Raw genomic sequence first — 15,984 nt, forward strand, 5'->3', positions numbered from 1 at the left:
TTCATTGTGCAGGGGATGCTAACTCCCACCCTGCCATCTTTTCTGCCCTCCCCTCTACAACGAGCTTTCCATGGAATTGATTCATAGAGCATTCTTGGTTCCTTTTTTGAGTTACTTTGCATAAAGTAAATCAAGACATAGAACTATCATACATGCAGCTCACACCAGAGCTCCTGTTCCTCCTTTGGGCTAATTTGAAAGCTTATCTTAAAGAATCTGTCCCTGTTTGAGGATGTGCTCTTTCTATTTTTAGCCAAATTCAACTTTATTCATGTTTTCTTTTTTTCTCTCTTTGTCTTTGTGGGTTTTTTCCCCCTTCTGCAACATTCTTCAAGATGTGGATGAATGCCTGGAACCACAGGTCTGCACAAACGGAACTTGCTCCAACCTTGAAGGCTCCTACATGTGTTCATGCCACAAGGGTTATACCCCGACGCCAGACCACAAGCACTGCAAAGGTAAATGCTGTGATCAGATTTCTCTTTTTTATTTGAACTGCATTTAAGAATATGTTAGAGTAATTAGCTTAGAAAAGGGAACTAAAAAATAAAGAGAGAGAGAGAAGCATGCTACCTGTCATTTATTCTGACTGAGCTACTCGGAGCACATTTTTGTTGGTGCCTTTGAAAGTCACTCCCCATTGTGGTTACATACAGACCATATCTATTTACATAAAGGAAAACAGCATATTTTTAGAGAGCATCTCTAAACCACAGACCTATTTATTTCATTTCTTCTCATTATAAAAACAATACACATAGTTCCACAACTCTGTGACTATACTGAACACCATTAAATTGTACACTCCAGATGAATTATGTGGTGGTGAATTATATCTCAATTAAAAAACATTCATCCTAGGGGTACCGTGGGTGGCTCAGTCCATTAGGCCTCTGTCTTTGGTTCAAGTCATGATCTCAGCGTCCTGGGATTAAGCCTCACATTGGGCTCCCTGCTTAGCAGGAGCCTGCTTCTCTGTTGCCCCCCCGATGCTCTCTCTCACTCCCTCCCTTTCTCTCTCAAGTAAATAAAAAAAAAAATCTTTTTAAAAAAACATTCATTTTAGAAAACCTAGCAAACACAGAAAATAAGCAAAACAAAAATAACAATTTCTCAATCTCATTCATCAATAGTCCTATCTCATGGATATTTTCTATCACAAGATAATATATGGGCAATTTTGTATCTTGCTTTTTGTCATTTAATAGTATATCGTGAGCATTTTACACATCATTAAAAACTTTTCAATTATTTTTGAAAGCTGTTTAATAGGCAGTGTATTACTACTTCAGCATTTTCTTGCTGTTCATGTGTTCAACAATCACATTTTTTTTAAAACTTCTCATCATTATGTTAAAAAAACAAATCTAACAAGCTTTTTTTTTTTTAATAAAACTTGGTCTGAATTTTAGGATTATTTCCTTATTTTTAAAAGTGGAATAATTGGGTAAAATGTTTTTAATGTCTTTTACTATTAATTTTTTTAAAGATTTTATTTATTTATTTGACAGAGAGAGACACAGCGAGAGAGGGAACACAAGCGGGGGGAGTGGGAGAGGGAGAAGCAGGCTTCCCGCCGAGCAGGGAGCCCGATGTGGGGCTCGATCCCAGGACCCTGGGATCATGACCTGAGCCAAAGGCAGACGCTTAACGACTGAGCCAGCCACCCAGGCGTCCCAATGTCTTTTATTATTTTGACTGAACACTAACTTCTAATTTTTAAAATGTGTTTCTTTTAATTCTAAAAGATTATTTATTATTTATGCTTATATCTGTTAATTCTCTGGGCACTTCTAATTATTACAACATTTATTTCATGGTGTTTGTTAAACATTTGTATTTTTTTGTGTAAATTTATGTTATATCTGTTCCCATTTATCAGGTTTTTTAATGCATCTATATGAACAATTTATAATACATGTGTAAACCTATATACATGTGTCTGTGCATTACAAATATATTTTTGGGGGTATTATTGTTGTAATTTGTCCAAGGTTTCTCTAATTTTCTTGGCATAATTCTTTTTTTTAAGTTTAAATTTTTTCTCTGGTCAAATCTGTGGATGGCTTCCTTTCTGCTCCTAGTTCTTTATACCTAAAAGCATGCTCTTTGCAGGGGAGGAAGAGAGGAAATAAGTGAATTTTTCTTCTTTCTGAAGTATCTCAAAGTGAAGGAGGTAGGGTGGTAGAGGTTAATTTCTCACCATGGTAGGCAAGTAGTAAACAGAATCTTACTGTCTTGTGAGAACTGTAGCATCTCCTGGCAGTAGCAGATTCACCGACCTCCGCACTGGGGGCCCAACTCCTTATGTACAGTGGAACACTGGCCACTCCCAGGGGAGCAGGTCACGTGGGCGCATCTCCCTTCCCCCTGGGTCCTTTTCCTGCCAGCCCACGTCTACAGCCTTCCTACCAAGCTCTTCTAGTGGTTCACCGTGCAACCGTGGATAAATAAACTCAGATTTCCAGGTCTCATACCATCTCTAAAATTGGGGGATTGGACTCTTTAGAGGGATAATGCTCTGAGTAAGCACATGTTAGGTGAATGACTTAAAACCACTTTTTCACTCTTTCTTACTCAGCCATCCCAGCTGAGCCTACTCCTCTTCTAAGAAGGCTTCCCAGCATCCCCAAATTCACACCATCATTTGATGGCAGCCCTAGGAACACTAATGTCACCTCTATGTGATGCTCGGCTGTGGAAGCTTCTCTTCATCCTTCCCTTTCTTTTGGGTGTATCATGGAACCCACGTATTCCAGGCACTGTGTTCAAATGCAGATGCTACGGAGTGGTTTTAATCTCTCAAAGGACTTTTATTGGTTGGAAAAGACAGAGACCTACTACAGGTAATTGTGGATAATAAAGTACCAAGTGATGAAGGTTAACAGTATCAGCGATGTCACGGGAATGTCATATACCCCTGACCTTATGTGTGGGCCAGAGCGTTTCACCTTTGTATTTATTCCTTCCAAAAAACCCATAACCCCAACCTCTAATCATGAGGAAAATATCAGACAAATCCAGATTGGCGACATTCTACAGGAGTCTGGCCCATACTCTCAAGACTGTTAAAGTTGTGAAGAATAAGGAAAGATGGGGGAGACAGGACCCCTAAATACCGTGTCGTACCCTGGACTGGGTTCTGGAACAGAGTGAGTGCATGAATCAAAAAAACTGGTGAAACCCAAATGAAGTCTGGAGTTTAGTTTACAAAGGAGGAGGGCAGTGTATCAGAACCTAGTTTGGACACTCAGAAGTGTGAGCTTGGGTAAGTTTTCTTCCCTCGCTAAGCCTTACTTGCTCATCTGCAGAAAGGCAACGGTAATGGTACCTACTCAGGTAGATGTGAGGATTGTGTGAAAAAATACAGAAGCAGAGGCAATGTGTGGAGAATGAGATAGCGCAGGGGCAGAGGCTGACACGTAGTTGATGCAGTTGATGTTGCTATTCACCAGATCATAGGCGTGTACAAAGTTCTGTTAAAGCCAAGAAGTGTGTGGCTAATCCTGCTTGCGTGCTGCTGGGAAAGCTTTCCGAGGGCCTGCTATTCGACCTTGGTCCTAAAATTTTGAATACGGAAGGGAGAAAACCTTAGGAGGCAGAGAAAACTGCACATGTCAAAGGTTGGCAGTGGGAAAGGGCTGTTACCGCCGCTTGCCAATGAACCTTGTCCCCCCCCTCCTGGTTTTCCTGGTCTCCACATTGCAGGGTGGGATGCGGTCAGGCAAGATCCCCATCCATCGCTCTAGAGACCTACATATACACTGATTCTTGTCCTTACTCCCCAATCAAAGCCCACCCTTTTTACGATAATAATTTATATAACACCCTTTTTCTGTAATTATTTCATAATCTTTCCCAAAACACCTCAGCTCACTGATGTCAAATTCTTCCCAGATCTTAAATCTGTTCCTTTTCCAATATTCCAGCAGCTGCCAAATTTCACCTTAGTGCTAAATACTGACTTGGGGTTTTCACCTCACTAAATGTACTGACAACCTTTTTTCATGTTGTAAATATGCTGTCTCGTGTATTAATTCAGTACTTGTTTCTTTATTTCTTTCTTGTATCTCTTTGTACATTTTAGCATTATACGTCCTAAATTTATAAATACCTGGAGATCGTCTCTATTTTAACTCTGAGCTGGATTTGTCACAGTGATATGTGTGAAAGTCCCTTAAATCCTTTTGAGGGAAAACGCTGTTTTCTATTTATCTCTTGGCACAAAAGAGAGAAGACGTTTGTCCTGCATGCCTGTTTTATTAGAAAGCATTCTTTAGTCATAGGAATTTTGTCCTTCATCAGAAAAGAAAAAGGCTTTTTTTTTTTTAATCTGTAGAATTACACTGCCTCTGTCCTCATGGTCATTTTAAAGACCCCAAGATCACCTTATTCAAGATAACGGGGTTGCCTCAAGTTGTTCCAAGTGTGTGTGTCATTTCTTACAATGAATTACTTCTGACAGTATTCCCGACGTAAATGAGTAACTTATGTAAGATGTCTGGCATACCCTGACAGTACTTGGAATGGGGGGTATATTCTTGCTGCAGACATCTTTGCATGGGAATGCTTAATTTGTCATCTTCTTTGAGAAAGTCAAAAAGAGTCCAAGGCACTAAAAATGTTGTCAGACATTGCGTGAGATCCAACGAGCTCCACACGCTCTTGTTGGTCTTAAGTTCCTGAACTGACGTCTCAACTACTTACTAGAATGTGCTGAAAGAAAATGTGGCATAGGCTGTTCTTTACTGTTGACCACTCCTAAAGCTAATAGACTTAGAGCATTTGGAAAGGTACAACATCGTTCTGAAAGTGACATTCAGCTCGCTGATTTAATTTCTCTACTGGCAGTCAATAGTAGGCAGGCAGGACTTGCTGTGGTGGTGATCCGTTTCATTTACAAATAAGTGAAACAAAAGTTTCTAGTAAACCAAATTAATTTCTCTAAAAAAACTAATTAAAAAATGAATTCATGAGCTGCAATTACATTAACAGTTTATGTGAGCTATTTCAGGAAACATGGGATAATGTGACACCTTGCTTACATCAGGATATAATTCAAAAGATTAATGCCACATGAGAGGCTAAGAAATACGGCTTTGCTCTGGAAATGGGTAGTTATTGGTCATACTTGAGGGGAAGGACTGTGCCCCAAATGGAGCTCTCCTGGCAAAACCTTTCAGATGCATTTTAAATAATAAGATATTTTCAGAAGAAAACAATAGTTAGACATTGATCTTTAGGACCTGATTTCATAGCTTGATTTATAGGCTCAAAGTTTAGGTAACGGTATTGTTCTAGATACAGGCCTAATTTAAAATAATTGTCACTCTTTCTATTTACAGATATTGATGAGTGTCAGCAAGGGAATCTGTGCATGAATGGGCAGTGTAAAAACACGGAGGGCTCCTTCAGGTGTACCTGTGGGCAGGGGTACCAGCTATCAGCGGCAAAAGACCAGTGTGAAGGTAGGAGCGTGGCTATGGGAACTATTGTGGTTTTTGTTTAAGGTCTCTGGCCTGAAAAACAGTACTCAGTAAAGGGAGCATCTTTCAGAAGCTAACTGGATGGTTGCAGGAGAGTGCCAAAAAGCAAGGGACCTCAGCTTAAGTCAGAAAAATCAGTAACACAGGATGGAAAAGTGTTAAATTTGAAAAAGAAGGTATTTGTGATCAGTGGCTGAGCATTCATCTTAGGAAGAAAAAGCATTGCTCTCTGTGTAATTCCTTGCTGCAGAAAATCGGTTCTATTTAATTCATTCGAAAGTCTTACCTACTCAGATTTCAGCAATTGGAAGGTTATTATCTCAGCCCAAGAATGAAAGAAACAGCATCCCCCTTATGTCACAGATCAAGTTTGTGAACTATGTCCTGTTTCTACAGGTGATAGTATTTTGGATCTCGCTGAGGTTGACCTCAGACTTAAAAAACATACTTTGTCGAATCTTTCACAGAATTACTTCACTTCTCAATAAGTATATGCTTCCTGCACTTGATATGATGGTATCACTGGTGACAAGCACAAGAGTCTAGAGTTCTTGAAAAGAAAGGTCATTTAAATGCCATTTATTTAAGAACAGAATATACAGTCTACAGGACCCATAAGGAAACAAATCATGTCCATGGCTGTATGTAAACTTTGACTATTTAATGAGTGCAAATGTCTTCTGAGATGCTATTATAAATGATGGTACCACAAAGAGATCAACCAGTATCATCACGACCTTCCCCAGTTTCCCCTTTCTTGAACAAGGAAAGACATTACAATTCCTAATTTAGGAATTGAGAGCACACACAAGCATGCTCATACACACAGATAAATTAAGTAATTCGTTCTAGATTCTACAAGTCCGTCTCAAAGTTTTTTACTTTATTCTGTGACTCCTGACCTTAATTAGCTAAGCATTTATCAAATGCCCACTGCGCATGGAGGACTACAAATGAATGTATAATAAGGGAAGAGGTCAGTCTGCAGATAATATAATAAGGCTATCATATTCATAATCCTTTCTTTTGAAGAGCCTGTGATATCACTACCTAAAATAAGATACAAGCAAAACCGCCTACCAAATTATCAATAGGGGCAAACCAATTTTAGGTGCCAAATGCCATGATAATCAACATGATGCTATAACAGAGCAAGGGAGAGCAGAGTTGTGTGGGGTCCCTATGGAAACTTAGGTTTGTGTTGACTCTTCTAGAATTCCATTGCCAGAAGTAGGTAAGTGTACTCAGATGTGAAGAACAAAGCCTGTCAACAAACAACATGAATTAATGCTTACTCACTGTAAAACATTAGATCATCTAAGTCATAAAGGATGTGGTAGGCATAGTCCTGCCCTCAGGAAACTTAAAATCTAATGGTAAAAGTAAAATAATTGAATACATGCAGTATGTCATGTGCCTTCTGATGTGCAGATATGACACGTGTGTGTGCTTGAGCCTGAGCTTAGGGTTGGGTTACAAAACAAATCATCTCTAAGCTGAGGATACGTGGGTTAAGAGGAGAGAGATTTGGTGGCAATGCAAATATCAAATTGGCTGAAAGGAGGGAAAGGCCATTAGATTTGGCCAGAAAATCATTGAGAGGGGAAGAAAAAAAATGGAAGCCTAATTGCTAAGGGGCTGAAGGGTGTATCTATGAAAAAGAAATGAAAATGTCTATGCCATGATGCTTTTACAAACTTCTCTTGTAAAGGGCCAGATAGTACATGAGTTTTTGGTGCTATTTTCCAATAAAATTTTGATTACAGTTGTGTAACTGTAGTTTGCTCACCTCTTCTTCAGGCTGTTACAGGCCTAAGTGCTTTCAAGCTCAGTGTTCTATTTGAACATATAAAAGAGATTCAAGAAGCTAAATTGAGGTTTACAGATGACAGCAAAGTATTTGCCACTCATTGGTGAACATTGGGATTAATATGCACAGATTCTTAGCTTACTGGTTAAGATTTTAAGTTCATCTGGATTTTCCCTCCTGGGGGATTCATGACCTTTTACTAGAGATCAGATTAATTCACATAACAAAGAGCCTAAATTAATTGTAACCTAGATAATTTATAGACTTCTTTACATGCATGATTAAAAATATTTTTAAAGTACCACTTATACAGTTTTTTTTTTACTCTCTTGCCCGTAGATATTGATGAATGTCAGCACCATCACCTCTGCAGTAATGGACAGTGCAGGAACACAGAGGGCTCTTTCCTCTGTGTTTGTGACCGAGGTTACAGAGCATCCGCCCTTGGGGACCACTGTGAAGGTGAGAATTGCTCCTGATTGCAGAATCCCAGAAAAATCTGGACATCATCCTGGCTTTTGTACTTGAGTCCAACCTTTTGACCTCACAGTCAGGACATTAGGTTCCTGCAAAATCATTTTCCCCATGGTCACACAAATAATGAAAAGAAGCCAGTAGAATCCAGGTTTTCCTTGCACTGCTCAGAGCCGTGGTTTAGAAGAATGACGCCGCCAAATGAGTAAAGAGTCAGTTTCACTTTCCTCAGCTTTAGATGGTTTTTCCTGGGTATATAGTTCTGAACAGTGACACCTTATTTATGCAGGACCAGCATGCAAATAAGTAAACACAAGTGAATTTTCCAGATAGCTGGGAAGTTTTTAAGAGCTAAACTTTAATTCAATTTTGAGTTTTTTGCATAAGTATTTCTAAAAGATACCCCAGGTGTAGAGCATGGTATAATTGTAACCACCCCACTACCTGCTGTGCCTCGGAGCCTCTGGGGTGGTCGGCTGGTCTTTCACCAGCCTGTCACATGTGAACTCTCTGTGCTTATTGTCTACCCACCTCACCGTTTTTTCCCAGTTCATCCTCTGATGTCCCACATGTAGAACCTGTCAGTTGTGAGACCAGAAATAGGAGTGTGGCAGGGCTATGCCTCACATGGAGAGTTAGAGTCTGTGAGTGAGGGGTTAAACCCCACCTTGGAGAGCAACACATGAGCTTTTTAGGGAGTGGTTTTGTGGCACAAATGTGATACACAGTGAAAAATGGCCATGATAACTTTCTCCCTTGTCAGTCCCTCTTGGTTGGGAAAGATCCATTATACTTCATAGCATCCTACTTTACTGACCAGAGAACTTGGAACAACCAGAGACAAACTTTCCAGAGGGCAGTTGGGGCAGTTTCAGAGGCCTTAAAATGTATGTTATTGCTAAATAAGTAAATCATCTAGGATTTGATCCTAAGGTAATAATAGTCTTCAAAGGGCTAATGACTCCATTGAAAAGTTGTAATCAGCATGCCTATTGAAAAACAGGCAAACAAGTGATGCTCTAAATAATGAAATTTGATTGAAAAATTGTGTATTGGGAACTCTGTAACATAGGGATAACTGTTAATGATTCAACATAGTGGCTTTCTAAGGTGGGAGAGGCAGACGTGCCTCTGGGGACCAGCCATGGAAGGACTACTTCCAGAATAAATTGGATGATGGGGCACATGCTAAGGCCCTGAAAACCTAAACTGACCACCAGCATCTCTTCTGTCCTAACCCCTGACCGACCCAGAGGGCAACCAAGGCTATTGATTGGTCCTCAGTAGAGGGCACGTTGCTGTATTTTGACTGTTTCAATGTGTTGCCCATCTCATCAGAAGTCCAGGATTTTTTATTCTATCAACATCAACCGCATGAAAAGCTAAACAAAAACTTTTTAGCCAATTTGCTCATCATTGTTAACATAGATATTCAATAAGAAGGCTTCTTTTGGAGTATTTAATTGGTCCTTTGTCTCTTAAAGTCAGGGCTAATTTCCCTAGTGTTCTAGGTTATAAATAGAATTGGAGTCCATTCAACTAATTCAGTGCTGTCTTTGAAACTATAGTAGCATTTCAGCCTGCTAATTCCCAGCTAGTAGTGTTTCCCACCCTCCCCAGTGGTATTTAGCTGTAATTAACTGAGCTGTTGCTGTTCACATGCCTCTCACAGCTGTGGGAGGAAGAACCATCTTTCTTGTTGGCTTTTATATTTACATGTGTAACTTTCCTCTAATAATTCTGCCAAAGGCCTTGTTTTCTTGAAGTGTTATCCTACAGTCTTTCTGGAAGTCAGAATCAGAGTCAGAATCCCAAGTATTGTGCTAATTTCTCTGTGTTACTTGCACCAACATGCTCAGTAGCCATTCAGCCTGTGAAGGGTGGCCTCCATTGTTCTGGTTATTAGAGGTCTTGGCATCTCAGCCTTTAAAGGCCCTGCCTCTGACTTGTTCCCTTTCTAGATACAGTCTCTATTTCCATGTGCACCTTAGCCCCTTCCCCAGCCCATCACTATGATTGCTCCATGCTAGTCCCTTGCAAAGTCTGAAAAAGAAGATTTATGATTTACTCTGCCTTTCTGTGGCCCCTCTCTCTTGGTCGTTTCTTTGTGGACCAAATCAAAAAAGGTGAGAAAAGAAGTGCTTGTATTTGTTTCCTTGTGACATTTCTTTCCAAGTCAAAATCATTCATTCTTTTCATGTATGCATTCATTACACAAATATTTGCATGCCAGGGATGTACCAGGTATTGTTAGGTATAGGATATATAGTAATAAACCAAAGAGACAAAAATTCTTTCCTTTGTGGAGCTAACATTCTAGTGAGGGAGATATGCATGATAAATAAGTAAAATATATAGTTCGGTAAGTGGCAATAAATGCTATGGAGAGAAATAAAAGGGGGTAGTGGGAAGTGTGGAAGGGGGGAGGGGGCTGATCTGAAAGGCAGATGGACCTATGTGTGTGGAATTCACTAGTGGGTCCTGGGCTGCGAGTCATTAACATATAGATAGTGTTTAAGCTGTGAAATTAGAAGACATCACCAAGGGAGTAAGTGTAGTTAGAGGAGAAAAGGGGTCAAAAATGGAGTCCTGGCCCCTCACTTATAAGTGAGGAGGAGGATAGGAACAAGCAAAGGGGATCGAGACCAAGTGGCAAGAGAGGAAGGATGAAAATCAAAATCCAAGAGAAGAAAACATTTCAGAGAGGAGGGAGTCATGAACTGTTGTCAAACATTGCTGCTAAGCAAGATGAGGGCCGGAATTGACCATGGGATTAAACAGGGTGTGGATCTCTGGTGACTTTGACCAGTGCATTCTCTAGTGAAGGTGTGATCAAGATTGACATCATTTCCTTAAAGCCTGTTGCCCAAATCTTAGAAGGGCTCTGTCTTTCACACCACCTTAGGCAGTGGTGCAGGACCGTCCCATGTGTTGGGCCCTCTCTTAATGTTCAGCCTGCTTTTTCTTTTCTTTCTCTTCTCTTCTTTTTCTTCTTTTTTTTTTGCTTTTGAAGATAGAGGTCTTTCAAAAGAAATTTAGACTAAATCAGGCTCTAATATAATGCAGTTTTCAAATCTATACAATCATTTATAAACACTTAGAATAAGTGTTTCTTTTCCTCACATAGGTTCTCTTAGATTTTGAAAAATGAATGAATCAAATGATTTTAAAGTAGTATGAACAAAGCTGATGCACTTCCATTATGCTAAGGCAGACATCTAGGTAATGCAGTGTGTTCCTCTTGTGGATGAAAAGTCATGTTCTCAGGGCTCTCCTTCATCTTTTTTGAATTGAGATTTTTCACATGATGCTAATGACCCAATATGCCTTTCCTTGGTTATCTTAGTTTCCTACAGAACAAGGAAAGGTAAATCTAAAAACCCACTGCCTACGTTAACACCCATGAGAATAGCTGTGGAGCTGTTAGAATAAATATGGAGAGTTGGAGCTCTCATGCCAGCCTGTGGGAACGTAAAATGGTGCAGCCACTTTAGGGGACCGTTTAATCACAACTTAAACCTACTTTGTGACTCAGCCACTCCACCCCTAGGAATTTACTCAAGGAAAATGAAAGCCTGTGATTACACAAAGACTAACACATGAATGTTTGTTAAAACTTTATTCATAATAGCCAAACTGTAAACAATCCAGGCACTCATCAAAGGTGAATGGGTCAACAAATTGCGGCACATTCTTATGGTAGAATACTACTCAGCAATAAGGAGGAGAGAACTGTTGGTACACATGATAACTTAGATCAGTCTCAAAAACACTGTGCTGATCAGAAGCCAAACGGAAAAGGGGCACAAGGAAACCTTTAGGGTGATGGAAATGCCTACATCTTTTTTTTTAATGGTTGGTCTAATATATTCACTTAATACATGTTTTATGGCAGAGATTCATACACAGTAGATGCGCTTATCCCCATTTGGCACAATCATTATTGAAAACAAATCAGAGAGTTGGGGTTTATGAATTATTTTCACAGAATTTATATCTAAAAGCCTAGCCTCAGTTAACTTTGTTTCCACTTTTAGAAATCTTGATATACCAAGGGTCAGTTAGCTGGTGAATAAAACATTCTTTGGCGTGGAAATGAAACCTAAAGGTTTCACACTTCATGGGAGACACTCCTGCATGCTCTTCTCTGTCTTGTGAATAACTTTTCTTTAGTGTCTCTTTCGTGGCATGAGGTTAATTAGGAATGGAAATTTCAGGGCAGACTGGAAAAGGAGTCAAAGGGAAATATCACCAAGCCTTATGTTTGTAACTATAGAATAACATTCTTATAGAGATATCTCACGGTTCTTTAGAAAATGATTGCATTTGCGATGATATAAGAATCCAACAGTGATCCCAACAGATGTAAATGGACAAAGAAATGTCTACTTTGATTGTGATGGTGATCACAAGAATGGATCTACATTTGTTCAGACTCACTGAACTAGACTCTTAAAATTAAATGCATGTATTGTATGTAAATTTTACTTGAGTGAAGTTGGAAAAACACACTGAAGAAGGGATAACCCACTTTAGTTGTGACAGCGGCACGTCAGCTGTGTTTTATGTTCTAGGATCAGTATTCAGAAACATTTTAATCTCGCGGGACAGCCTGACTTGTGTTTCTTTCGGTGGAGTAAAATTGTAAGGTGCTTGCTTGTTTCTCTTTTATGTGCCTCATGAACGGGACAGAAGCCAGTTAATAAGTGGATTGGGTTCTGTGAGGAAAATTTAATTTGGCGTGCCAACATTTTGAATGAGACAGGGAGGAGATTGAGACTGCAGCTGTCTCCATGTTCACTTCTTCCTGGACCTTCTCATGCGTTTTCACAGCAATCATAATTATTGGCAAGAAATGCCATCATATGCCCAGGTCTGAGAGAACAAAGAAGGTTTTGTTCCTTAGCTTGCCTCAGTGCTCATAATTGAAGTCCTGCACAGACAACAGAAGAGGGAGTCATGGACTATGTTAGGAGTAATGAGCTCTGACTGGAAGTAAATGTGGTAATAAAGAGTCCTTGGGAAAGATCAGCCCAGCATTCACGCAGTGAGGGGGGTCATTAATTGTCTCACATGCTCACAGTCAGAACTCATTACTGCTTACGTAAACCATGTTTAGTTGCACATATGCTATAAATATATGCGTTAAAAAAATCCAGTCAACCTCAAACCTGTTGGTGATAGCTGCTGAGTAAGTGACTTCAATGGAGCTTTTGATCTCACTGATTCCCTTTCCTGCCAAAATCCCCCTTCTTCCCCGCCTCCACTTTCTCCTCTGCTCTCCAGGCTTCAAGTAAATCCCCTCTGTTACATGAAGCCTTTATGATATCTGTTCTCTAAATCCATGTGACACATGAAGTTGGTACTATTCTTTTGACAAGTAATTATATATTTTGGCAACTCTTAGGTTGAATTTGCTTGGACTTACAAAGCAATGTAATATTTTGTGCTTATTTTTATTAATATAATTTAAATCATTTCTGTTTGGGAGAGGAAATCATGCCACATACTTTAAAAATTTTCTTATAATGCAGAGTACAGGATCTTGCATAAATAGGTGCTCAAGATATTCTTCTTTTTTTTCTTTTTTGAGAGGGAGAGCGGTGGGAGAAGGGCAGAGGGAGAGGAAGAGAGAGAATTGTAATCAGGTTCCATGCCTAGTGTGAGCCCCACACAGGACTTGGTCTCACGACCCTGAGATTATGACCTGAGCCAAAATCAAGAGTCAGACACTTAACTGACTGAGCCATCCAACTGCCCCCACTCACTTTCTATATTTATTACTTATGTTTTAGAGAGGGAGATGGGGGGGAGGGGCAGAGGGAGAGAAAGAATCTTAAGCAGACTACATACCCAATGCAGAGTCTGTGTTGGGGCTCACTCTCGGGACCCTGAGATCATGACCTGAGCTGAAATCGAGTGGGATGCTTACCTGACTTAGCCACCCAGGCGCCCCTAGATGCTCAGGATATTCTTAATACTGATTTATTTATTTATTTATTTATTTATTGAAGATTTTATTTATTTATTTATTTAAGAGAGAGAGAGAGAGAGAGAGAGAGAGAGAGAGTACAAGCAGGGGGAGGGGCAGAGAGAGAGGGACAAGCAGACTCCTCGCTGAGCAGGGAGCCCAACTCTGGGCTGAATCCCAGGACCCCAGGATCGTGACCCAAGCCGAAGGCAGATCCATCCAGGTGTCCCTCTTAATACATATTTAAAGAATATTTTTATTCCCTCTTGTTACCAAGAACATAGCCAAGTAAATTGTTTAGTACAAGACTTTGACGTTTTCTTTTCCAAATTTCATTTGATGTTAAAACTTTAGTTTATTGTTCAAAGCCAAAATCTTTTCAGAATGTTTCATTTTTAAAAATCAAAAGTTAAAAAGCTGTCTTCCATTAAAAATCATATTCTTGTGAAAGATGTAAAATAATGTTCATTTATGTGATTTGTGTGTAAGAGTTAGGCTTAATTTTTTAAAATATAGTTTATTCCATCTTTTAAATTTTTAAAATTGACTTACAGATATCAACGAATGCTTGGAGGACAACAGTGTTTGCCAAGGAGGAGACTGCATTAACACTGAAGGGTCATATGATTGTACTTGTCCAGATGGATTCCAGCTAAACGACAACAAAGGATGTCAAGGTACTTCTCTGCTTTTTAGTCCTAATTTACATAGTTGTTCAGTTCTGTGGTGCTTCCTGATGGTAGTCTGTGGCTTTACCCATTTATATATAAATGAGCTATGCCAATTTAAGTTTTAAAAATCTCTTGGGTCTGCATCAAGTATGGGAAGTTCTTACTTTGTACTCCATGTTAACTGAAACTCAAGCATTTTGGAATTGTGCCCTAGCTTTGCAAGCTTTGGTGGTAACTGAGATTACCTGAAATTGCTGTTCCTTCCATGGGTCAGTCTTGGTGCTAGATTAAAAATTATCTCCTGGCTTTTTTTATGTCCTTTGTGGGTATATTTCATTCTATCTCATAGCTGGTATTTATCCATCCTTTCCTTGATCCCTGTTTTTATCCAGTATTCAGCTTTTTCATCTTCCTAAAAAAAAAAAAAAAAAAAAAAAACATTAATAATTTGGTCAAAATTATGGAGGTATAGAGGACAGGATTTTATTATTTCTTCAAAGTGCTATCACATTTCATCTCCCAAACAAAGGTATAGAGGACGCAAGGGACTGATAAGAATACAGCACCAGCCACAAGAGCTTTAATTGAACACCTACTATGTGCCAGTTGCTATGGGTGGCCCATGGATTTGTGGAGAATTTAAGAGGCAGCTTTTCTTATATCCATTTTGTACATGAGTAACTGAGGCTCAGAGAAACTAATTAGCATGCTCCTCCCTTGAGATTTGAACCCAAGATCTTTTCCCACCATTCTTTCCTGTGTTGCCCTACCAATAATTACAACATTTATAGCGAAAAGAAAGAAGCCTGTGAGATTCAGTGTTTTTCGCCCAGTATAGCACACTGAGTTATTGGTGATGCCGGGCCTAAAAATCAAGATTGTTTAGATCCTTCATCTCTACATTTTTAGCTCTACCTGGCTGCCCTCTCAGTTTTCCTTTTTATTAACCTTAAGAAATCCATGCCTGTTTCTTCCACCAAAGACTCTCACTTATATTTATCTTTATACTTACTTATTTCTGCTACTTGGATAATTTTTTTTCCTAGTTGTTTTCCCCTCCATTCATGAACTGTGAAGTGTATCCCAAAGTACATATAAGTAAAGGTTGTTGAAGTTCTTCTTTATCCACTGCTCCTGGACATGAATAATTTTTTAATTCTGGATTGTCATCAATTGTGTCTTCTCTCTCATGTCCCTGATGTATAGTACTTGAAAGGGAGGATGGTGTGTACTGTCTAAGATGTAGCACTAGAATCACACTATACGCTATATCCGTAGCATTGTCCACACCCAGCTCTATGTCACTGTGATACCAAAGACGCGGGCCTTTGCCTCGAGATCTTTTAAAATTAATTTACTTACTGATCCAAGATTTAACTATACTGCGATGTACCTCATTTGCTGTCCTATATTCATTTACCATTGTGATGCAGTAAGGTGAATTTAAATTTTTCAGTATTTTCAATGCAGAAAATAAATGTGCTTGGATTTAATGCAACAGAGAAGAAATATTTGAATTATAAAATTACCATGCTAATATTAGAAACTTTACGTCTTCAAATGAATCTTGAT

The 15,984-nt window shown here is 39.3% G+C and overlaps 1 protein-coding gene across 12 annotated transcripts in view; it reads left to right on the top strand.

Annotated features, from left to right (window-relative positions):
• Positions 1-15,984, top strand: part of LTBP1 (latent transforming growth factor beta binding protein 1) — a 387,020-nt gene that overhangs the window by 293,828 nt on the left and 77,208 nt on the right. For all 12 annotated transcript variants that reach the window (XM_073897251.1, XM_073897253.1, XM_073897250.1 and 9 more), the window contains 4 exons: positions 336-458; positions 5,346-5,468; positions 7,636-7,758; positions 14,296-14,418. In XM_073897251.1, the coding sequence (XP_073753352.1) occupies positions 336-458; positions 5,346-5,468; positions 7,636-7,758; positions 14,296-14,418 (492 nt within the window). The remainder of the gene's footprint in view (positions 1-335; positions 459-5,345; positions 5,469-7,635; positions 7,759-14,295; positions 14,419-15,984) is intronic.

The sequence above is a fragment of the Callorhinus ursinus genome, unplaced genomic scaffold (assembly GCF_003265705.2).
Source record: "Callorhinus ursinus isolate GAN/ISIS: 27379988/994484 unplaced genomic scaffold, GSC_fseal_2.0 scaffold10, whole genome shotgun sequence".
NCBI lineage: Eukaryota > Metazoa > Chordata > Mammalia > Carnivora > Otariidae > Callorhinus > Callorhinus ursinus.